The sequence below is a fragment of the Cebus imitator genome, unplaced genomic scaffold (assembly GCF_001604975.1).
Source record: "Cebus imitator isolate Cc_AM_T3 unplaced genomic scaffold, Cebus_imitator-1.0 Scaffold268, whole genome shotgun sequence".
NCBI lineage: Eukaryota > Metazoa > Chordata > Mammalia > Primates > Cebidae > Cebus > Cebus imitator.
Genome location: NW_016107583.1, coordinates 846,598 through 856,251, shown reverse-complemented (window position 1 = coordinate 856,251; position 9,654 = coordinate 846,598). Strand labels below are relative to the sequence as shown.

Here is a 9,654-nt window from a genome sequence, read left to right as displayed (position 1 = left end):
TTGAGACAACGTCTCGCTGTGTCTCCCAGGCTGGAGTTCAGTGGCGCTATCTCGGGCCGCTGCAGCCTCAGCCTCCCAGGTAGCTGGGACTACAGGCCTACGCCACCACACCGGACTAAGTTTTGTATTTTTAGTAGAAACTAGGTTTTACCATGTTGGCCAGGCTGGTCTCCAACTTCTGACCTCAAATGATCGGTGGCCTCGGCCTTCCACAGTGCTTTAATTACAGGTGTGAGCCACCACGCCCAACATAGATTTTTAATTCTATTGAGTCAATGAGTCTTTTTAGGAGATTGATATAGTCCATATTTTTTCTTTTTTATAAGTTATTTTCGCCACTCATTTGTTTCCCATCCCACCTCCATTTTTAATGACTTGAAATCCTGGCCAGTATTTTATTTATGTTACCTAGACAATGTGGACATGAAATTATAGGTAAAGGATTTAGTATTTTCTGTGATATGTCAAATTTGTACTTGGAGAAAGAGGGAAAATTTACAGTATCTAGAAGGCTCATTCTCCAAAATGATTTCTTTTGTCTTCTGTTGTAAGGTGGAGGTTGTACAAAATCCAAAAGGATACACAGAAAATGTTTGGCAGAAGGACATCTGCAGTACCTTCATCCAGAAGAGTCAGTTGGCAGATTGGTGGCTTTAAAAAATAGTTTACAAAAAAAAAAAATTTACTTTTTTTTTTTTTTTTTTTAAAAATAGATTGCTTTTAGACATTTACCAGATGTTTATCTTAGGAAGATAAAAGGTCAGAAAAGAGTCTTGAAAACAGAATTTGAAAGCTTTTGAGATCAATAAAATTGTAATAATTTATCAGAACTGCAGGGAAAGTGGTGGAGATTGATGTTGGCCTAATAAGTAGTAGAATCTCAGAAGTATTGGAAAGCACTGAGAGTATGAGCTTAGAGCTCCTTGTTGTTATCTTACAGGGTTTACAACATCTTCAGGAAGTGAGGTAAAGTGTCATCAAAGCAGGAAGTGAGAGTCAGGACTTAGACATTTTCTTCTCATACACTGACTCATGACAGTAATTATGTTTTTTAAACTTCCACATCTTTAGAAAACAAAAGAGAATTCCTACTTGGGGAGGTATGGTGAGGATTGGAGATCTTGGCTCCCCAAATATCTTTCATCCAATGATTTAAAGTATTTTTATGCCAAAAACAGCATCTTATTTCAAGTATTTCATGTTCTGTAGTCACAGTTGTAGATGTTTCCATCAAAAAAATTATTGGAAAAGTAAACTAGTTATGGTATCTATAGAATTTTTAGAACAATTACCTGGGAGTACAATTTAAAGGAAAATTCAAAACTAACTACTTCAGTATGACCTTGAAGTTACTACACCTCATTCTTCAGCTTCCCCTTCTGTGAAATGGGAATAATTATACCTTATTTACTAAAATAAGAACCTCAGCTTGGGGTCTGGCCCATTCTAAGGCCCTTAAATTCTAGTTGAATCTAAGAAAAGTAGCTTTGAAGAAAAACATACCTAACATCTAAGTAATGCTTAGTTCAAATATCAACATGCTTATCAGAGTACCTTACAAACTTACCTCAGTGTTCTCATTCCTTAAAGTGAATGTTAAATATTTTAATTGTAACCATTCAAATTTTTCTCAAAATATGCATTAATTTTTATTTTAGCAAGGTGAAATGTTAATGCACTGTCTCCTAAGCCACTGTTTGTATAACTTAAGGGTGGTGAATGTTGTCTTTAATAAATAACCCTTATTAAAATAAAGAGAACTGTATAATAAGTTAGTCATGAAGTTACCATAGTAGTTATACAAAGAACCATTATAACCAAACCTTTATTGATTTTATAATATTAACTTACCTTTTTTTAAAACATATCTGGGATTATTTTATTTAATGATGCTGTCTGCTTTCAATGTTGTCGGAGTAAACAGTTGCCAGCTTGTTACTACAAAGCCAATGTTGTATTAAAAATTGCATGTTTGGAAAGGCAGATGGGTAAAAGATTTGTGACCTTAGTTTTTTTTATTTAGCACTTTAAAATTCTACCAGATTGTTGGTAGCTTAGGAATCCTGTGTCTTTTATGAAGGCAGAAGGAAAACTGTTACATCAGTATTTGACTAGATGTTAAATGCCTATAAAAACATTAGGGTATTTACATATCCTGTGGCTGAAAAATAGTTTCTGTTTAAATTTCTGCAATTAAAAGCTTTTCTTTTGTTAATTGACTAAAATTAACTAAATCATTGGACATAATAATGCTTGCTTTGCAAAGAGACTTATTTTTTAGGGTTTGTTATAATTTAGATAATTATGTCAAATTTCAACAGAAGTTTTGTATTCTTTTGTAAATAGCAAGTTATCAAGGTTAGATTTATTGTATTTAATTTACTATGGTGAACAGATGGCTTGGTCTTCACTTGCACCTTAATACAAAAAATATATAGTGTGAAGATTTACTTGATTTAAATAGAAGAAAATAAACATATTTCTAAAGAACGTTTATTTTCTCTCTAGGTATGCATCCATGTGGAAAGGATGTCTGACACTTTATACTGGAAGAGGTGGTGAACTTCAAAAAATTGGGGAGTAAGTATTAAAATGCATTTGTATAATCGCATACATTATAAATAATATCTACGGAATAATTGGTAGGTATAAACTGTAAACCTCTTCCTTGGCTTTTTTGACTAGTAAACTGAATGTTTTTGGTAGCTTAATTGAAAAAATAACTGTGTGTGTACAAGTTTAACACTTGTTAGTAGTGTTTCCTATGGTTGAAAGTGTCCATTTTTCCTGGCAAAGAGCAGTTGAGGAAGCTGCAGTTGAGACCAGCCCTAGTGGGAGCATTTCTGAAGGCTTTAGAAATGTGCATTTTTACGTACCACAAGTGCCATTTGAAGTAGATTCTCTCTTCTAGTGATTCACCAAATACAAAGCTTTGATTCACCAAGTTTCAGGCCATAAGTTTAAATTTTCTTTTTCTGTGGTTATGGGTGAATATGTACTCATGTTAAAAGGACTTGCAGCGATGAAAACTGAAGTCCTCTATTTATCCACAGTCTAGGTGCGGTGCAGGCAGCCGCAATGCGAGATTCCATACACTACTACCCTGGTAATGATCTCCACCCTGACCTGGAGGAGCCATCCTCTCTAGGGGTGTAAGGTAATTCAGCCCCCATGTTAGCCTAGACATTGGGTTGTATTCATAAAGTACGGTATAGGCGATGAGCCAAATCATCAGTCCATTCTGTTTGGTTAATGCTCAGCCATCTACTTAATGCCTGTCAAATTGGAAGATATTTAAAGAGAGAAGCCACAAATGGCACCAAATAAAAAAAGGAAAAGTTTTTTTTTGCACTGAGGGAATAAAATACTTATTTGGAGAAACTGTGGTTAAGAATAAAGGAAAAGAAATGATCATGCTGGGTTTTAAAGATGAGAAACGTTTAACACTTTGCCTTTGTTAGAGGGAGAGTTAGGATTCACTCTGAGTAGTATTAATGGGGTTATGTGTTATGAAAGGTCTGTTACTGAAAGGTTCAGGATTCTGTCCTGACCTTCATGTATTTGTACAGAGGTGTTGATAACAGAGGTTAGTTGTATGAAGAACTATTAGAGATAACTCATTTCTTAATGACTGCTCTTTGTCAGGGTCAGTCTAGGATTTACCCAAACTGGTTCTGATTTGTCTTCTTTGGTAAGGTGAGGAGCTAATAAAATGCTTCTGTGTAATGTTACTACACATCATATGGCCAACTTACAAGAAGCGCTTGGATAAACTGGTGACTGTGTAACCTGTTGTTTTTATTTATTGCCTAGAAACCACTCTTAACCCTAAATGATTATCTTTGCAGATCCACAGTGATTGATCAAAAGAGGGACTGAATGGGAGTGGGTGATGGATCGATGCAAATCCATTACCACTGCTGGAGAAACCATCCTGGAACCCTAAACATGGTTCACTCTCATGTTATTTTTCCTTTGATCAACTTTTGTGGAAAAATGGGACAGAGATGTGTTTGTGTCCTTGAGTTTTGATATGATTTATTTTTTTCAGCACTAAATAATTTAAATACAAAATAGAATGTTATGTATCTTGTAGACAGTCAAATATTTGATGTTTTTATGGGACATAATTGTTTAGGAAGTTTTTGTTGTAAGTGAAGAGTTAGTTTGTTGCTCTTAATTTGTTTGACACATAAGTTCTTCAGTCCTAAAAGCTGGAGATGTTATATGAAGAAGGGTTGGTTACTTTATTTCAGAAGTTATTTAATTTGTTCTTTATTTTCTTTCAGATTTTGTATGGTTTATTCAGAAGTGCCAAATTTCAGTGAACCCAACCCAGATTATCGAGGACATCAGAACAAAGGGGTAATTGTGTATACTTTTATGATTAAGCTAATTTTTGACTGTGTTCTAATTCTATGACTAGGCTAGTCCTGTTGATAGTATAATGAAGAGAACTTTTAAAATAATAATTTTTATTGGATGTTTTGTGAGTACATATATCTGAGCTGTCATCTACTAGATACATGTATGCCATTTAGCACTTTGGGGAGTGGTGAGTTATTATCAGGAAAGAGGATGTAACAGAGCTTTGAAAGGTTTGGAAAACATTTAACATTTTAACCTTGAAGGACCTAGGAAAAACCTTGTAAAAATTTGTTAATTAAAAAAATCCAAAACTTTAAAAAAGAAAGGATATAATAATGTTGTAATAATATAATTGTGTTTTTATTCTCACTTGGTTAAATTAAAAACTTTTTTTTAGGCACAGAGTGAACAGAAGAATAATTCCATGAATAGTAATATGGGTACAGGTACATTTGGACCAGTGGGTAAGATTTTGTTTGTGTGTTTCATTTGTGATCAGCTGTAAGAATTAAGAGAGTTATAAAGATTCAGATGAAAACTGTCTTTAGGCATAAATTCGTGATAAAGGTGAACAGGGAATCCCTGAATGGCAGGTTTTCTAGAAAGCCGATAGACTCTTAAGCCAGTTTATTGAGAATTCTTTCTTAAGTTTTGGTGACGTCTGTGAAGAGATACCATGTTATTTTTTCTAAAATTGATTTCTACAAAATTTCTGTAATCTAGTGAGTACTTATAGTAAATGCAGAATTGCTGGTTATTGTGGTGCACTGAAAGCCCTTATCTTTAGAATAATAGTTCACCTTAATTTTTCACGTACTAGGAACTGCTGCTTTAAAAGATGAATCAAGCCCTTTAAAGGCTAGTGACCCTCAAATGTCATTTAACACGACCCCTAGATGTCATGTTCATGGTCCTTGTAGCCCTGTTAAAGATCTTTTAAAGTCTTTTTTCTTAAATATCTGAGGAGGAGTCTTTTGTGATTGGAGTTCATTAGGATGGCTCATGTTTTGGTTTTTGTTTTGTTTTTGAGACAGGGTCTCACTCTGTCACCTAGACTGGAGTGCAGTGGTCTGATCTCAGCTCAGTGCAACCTCCACCTCCCCAGGCTCAAGCAATTCTCCTGCCTCAGCTTCCTCAGTAGCTGGGATTACAGACGCACGCCATTCCCGCCCTGATAATTTTTGTGTTTTTGATAGGGATGGGATTTCACCATATGAGCCAGGCGTCTGGAACTCCTGACCCCAAATGATCCACCCAGCTCAGCCTCCCAAAGTGCTGGGATTACACGCGTGAGCGATTGCCCCTGGCCAGCTAATGTTTTATTTTACTTGAAGGCTACACGTCTTGGCACAGCTGATCACAGTGTGGGAAATGCTGTCTTTCCCTTTAAAAAGTTAGAATAACATTGTCTGCTTTTAAATATTAATCATATTTGAGCCAAATTCCAGTACTCAAAACACTATTTTGTGTTTTTCTTTTATAGTGTAGGCAATGCATTTTTAAACTCTGTTTCTAATTTTGATGCCCAAGTTGGCTTTTTTCTCTCTATTAATACAGCATCAAATTAACTAATATATCTATAACAATACATTTGGAAAAACTTAGGGCCCACATTGAGTTGTTTTGTTTTGTTTCAGTATAAAAATAAAAGTGTGCTTCCCCTAGTATTTTTAAGCATTAGTAACATGTGTTGGAACTTAAGATAGTTGTACTTCTATAGATGATTGTGGACTACTTCTGCAAATAGTGATGGGTTTTTGTATTCTTTTTTAGGAAATGGTGTTCACACTGGCCCTGAATCAAGGGGACACCAGTTTTCACATGCTGGCAGAAGCAATGGCTGGGGACTTAGAAATCCACAACTACCAGGAACAGCTAATCAAACAGTGATGACCACAATAAGTAATGGCAGGGACCCTCGGAGAGCCTTTAAAAGATGACCTAGGCCCAATACTCACATGTAGTTTTTATACTACATGCCCTACTTGAACACTTATTGCACTTTTATTTATTGTTAACTGTGAAAAGTATGTCCTTTATTGGATTTCCTTTTGTATTCTTGGTTTGTTAAGAAGAATGGTTTGTTTTTATAGCAAAACTGTTAAGCTGCTCAAGTCTCCTATTGAAGAATGGGAACACTGAAAAGTAGGGGCATTTATTTTTAGAGCAAAAAGACTGTTGGAGAGCCTCTAAAAAACCTGCACCCATTTCATGGGTGAGTTACTTAAGACATCAGCTTTATAGCCTCTATGAGTCTTTATCTTCTGTATACGTTTTGTAATATTTAACACAAGGCTTAATGGGAGCTGTTCTTTTGTCTTATATTCAGATATTGCCAACTAAAGCAATAACCATCAAAAAACACAAGAACTTTTCAATGCTAGCTGTAAGTTTTGAGTGTTTGTGGCTCTCGGAATGATTGACTTAATTGAGCGACTGCCATTAAGATTTTCCAAGGACTGACTCGTCCTAAATTTTTGTTGTACTACCAAAAAACAGATTCCTTATCAGAATTTGGAATAGAATGTGATCTATATTGCAACAAGTAATTTTAAAAGAAAACTACGTTTATTTTAGAGTAGTATTCCTAATATGTATTATCAATATCAACTTTGTGGATTACATTGGAAGAATATTGAAACTGGGGCCTTGGATATTTTTTGAAACCACCATGTTAAATATTGAAGTATAATTTGAGGGAGTTATAAAGTTACAAACATTGATCTGATTATTTTCAAAAATAATTGTGAACATACTGGAGGTGAGTCAAATTGAATTCATACAGTAACATGCAGTCTTAAGTCCTAGTACTCAGCCTGGAGTAAAAATCCTGGGTACTAACTTTGAGAGGCATTAGTGTGTATATTGTCAAAGTTTCTGAACACAGTTCACATAGCCTTATTAGTAGAAGTTTAAGAAATGGCTCTATCAAACAAGCAATTACAGCTTTATTCAGAAATGTAAAGGTGGAATTTATGTACATGTCATAAGTGGTACCCACGTCCCTTTTTACTGTAGGGTGAAGAACTTAGGATTTAACTCTTTTTTAATATTATCTCTTGAATAAAACTTGTGTTAATGTTAACAAACCTACTTAATTTTTGCTCTTTCAATGACTTCCAGTGGAGAGCCAGTACATCTTAACTACTGTTGTAGTGATGGCATCAACCTCATGGTTACTTAGCCCTGCATTTGTTGCTTTGTTTTTTTCCCACTTCAGATCACAAAATAATTAAGTAGATTTCGTTTTCTGAAAACTCCATAGCACTTGAATATAAAAAGTTGTGCCAGATTGTTTGTTCTAATTTAGTGTATTTTTAACAAATATTTCCGTACACACTATGTATTAGGCACTGTGGAAAGTGTTAAGGGATAGACAAAATACCAAATAATCTTCACAAGTTTATTTATGGTCTATAGTACTTTTGTAACTGGGGTTACAAAAATTATAGAATCTTTTTTCCTTTATTCATGTGCATATTAACGATTATAGTTAATTTGGCTTTGTGATTAATGTTTTCTTAAGATTTTCACATTACAGAATACCTCAAAAGAGGTAATCTAAGGATTGGGATAGAGAGTATATTTCATAAGATGGTAGATGTTTAGAATTAAAAAACACTACAAATTAGTGTATGATTGTTTTATCTAAGATAGGAGCAACACTTTATCACTTTGTGGGAGAATATGGCATTAAAGGTGATTTTAAAAGAAGAGATTTTGGAGTTTTAGAAAATTAAAATACTGTCAGGTATGCAATTCTGGGCTTCCAATCCTGGCCTCCTTGTCTCCTCACCTGTGATGTTGGGTGAGTTATTACACTTGAAACCTCTAATCCTTAGGTTCCACAACTATGAAAACAACAGTATCCTTTCTAGACTTGTTTAAGATTTCCATGTAAGTAATTATAATGACTTCTGACACGTAATAAGCAGTCAAATATTTGTCATCTTATACCCTAAGAGCAGGAAAAAATGCAGAATTCAGTATGAAAGTATTGTTACCTTTTAACACAGTGGTCCCCAACCTTTTTGACACCAGAGATGTTTCCTGGAAGACAGTTTTTCCATGGGATGGGGGGATGGTTTTGGGATGAAACACTTCCACCTCAGGTCATCAGGCATTGGTTAGATTCTTGTAAGGAGCATGCAACCTAGATCCCTTGCATATGCAGTTCACAATGGGGTTCGTGCTCCTTTGAGAATCTAATGCCACTACTAATCTGACCAGAGGCAGAGCTCAGGCAGTAAGGCTTCCTCGCCTGTCACTCACCTGCTAGGTGGTCCTGTTCCTAACAGGCCGGAGTTGATACTGACCTAGGGGTTGGGGACCTCTGCTTTAACATATTGTGAAATAGAGAAAGACCTAAGCTTTTACTTTGGTGTTTGACACTTGCTTCAATAATGTAACTTTATTCTGTGTTTTTGTCATTTATTAACAAATTTCTTTTTTCTTAAGGGGAGTCTCCAAAATCAAAGCAAAGTGAGTTACAATCCATAATGAATATTTGCCTTACCAGCCTACTGGAACACACTCCTCAAGAAGCTAAAAGGAAGAAGTTTTCTACCTACAGCTATCAACTTCGAAATAAGTTTAAACAACACCTACTGAAAACAAAAACCAATTAGTATAAAAATATCCCCCACCAGAACCGGGTCCCCCATATCATTTCTACAAAAGGGTTCTGGGATGGATCAAAGTCTTATCAGATCCATTTGCTTCTTCTTGTTTGGGCAGGTTCTAGGAGAAGTAGCTGTAATACAGAAACTGAACGATGACATCCATAAAGCCAGATAACGATATTTAGCAGGGATGGCTACAATATGCTTTCCATGGGCACTTAAACACTCAGTTTTTCCTAGTGTATCAACACTCTATACTTTGTCCCTGTAGTCTTTGTACTTTTAACTTTGATGACCATTTAACTTGAGGATAATCTGAATATGTGCAGTACTATTTGCCATTTGTATTTTTATCATTTAACATTTTAAATGAGTGCTTAATTTGTTGGGTTGAGTAATACCAAGGGAGTGATGCTAAAAACAAATAGGAAGTTAGTAAAAGAATTAAAGTTACAATTTATGATATGAGAACTTCTAAAGCATAGGAAAGTAGGCAAATGGCCCTAAAATGTTTTCTCAGAAGGTACAAGCTTTACATCAGTCTGAAGACATACAGATCTAACATTTCAGTTTAGTTGCTGAAATGACTGACATTTTCTGGTGTCGTTGACATACTGCCTATTTGCTCCAAGCCATTTTAGGCTCAGAATGACTGTGAAGTTCT

At 35.2% G+C, this 9,654-nt stretch overlaps 1 protein-coding gene across 4 annotated transcripts; it reads left to right on the top strand.

The window, feature by feature from the left end:
- The first annotated feature begins 138 nt into the window (after positions 1-138).
- Positions 139-7,462, top strand: NABP1 (nucleic acid binding protein 1). Of its 4 annotated transcripts, none has more exons than XR_005195771.1 (5): positions 139-2,580; positions 3,054-3,157; positions 3,849-4,365; positions 4,766-4,832; positions 6,142-7,461. XR_005195771.1 is itself a non-coding variant. In XM_017500666.2 (4 exons), exons 1-4 carry the CDS (start codon positions 2,519-2,521, stop codon positions 6,306-6,308), a joined length of 372 nt encoding a protein of 123 aa, XP_017356155.1. In that variant the 5' UTR covers positions 150-2,518; the 3' UTR covers positions 6,309-7,462. The 4 variants fall into 4 exon arrangements, 1 of the variants encoding a protein (XP_017356155.1); XR_005195772.1 differs by having other exon boundaries at positions 142-2,580; positions 4,290-4,365; positions 6,142-7,462; XR_005195770.1 differs by having other exon boundaries at positions 3,054-4,365.
- Positions 7,463-9,654: the final 2,192 nt, after the last annotated feature.

Bases quoted from the DNA above. Each gene is read 5' to 3' on its own strand.
- NABP1 (XM_017500666.2), top strand. From the start codon at position 2,519: ATGTGGAAAGGATGTCTGACACTTTATACTGGAAGAGGTGGTGAACTT. The intron at 2,581-4,289 runs GTAAGTATTAAA...ATTTTCTTTCAG, and splicing joins GAACTTCAAAAAATTGGGGA to ATTTTGTATGGTTTATTCAG. The intron at 4,366-4,765 runs GTAATTGTGTAT...ACTTTTTTTTAG, and splicing joins GAGGACATCAGAACAAAGGG to GCACAGAGTGAACAGAAGAA.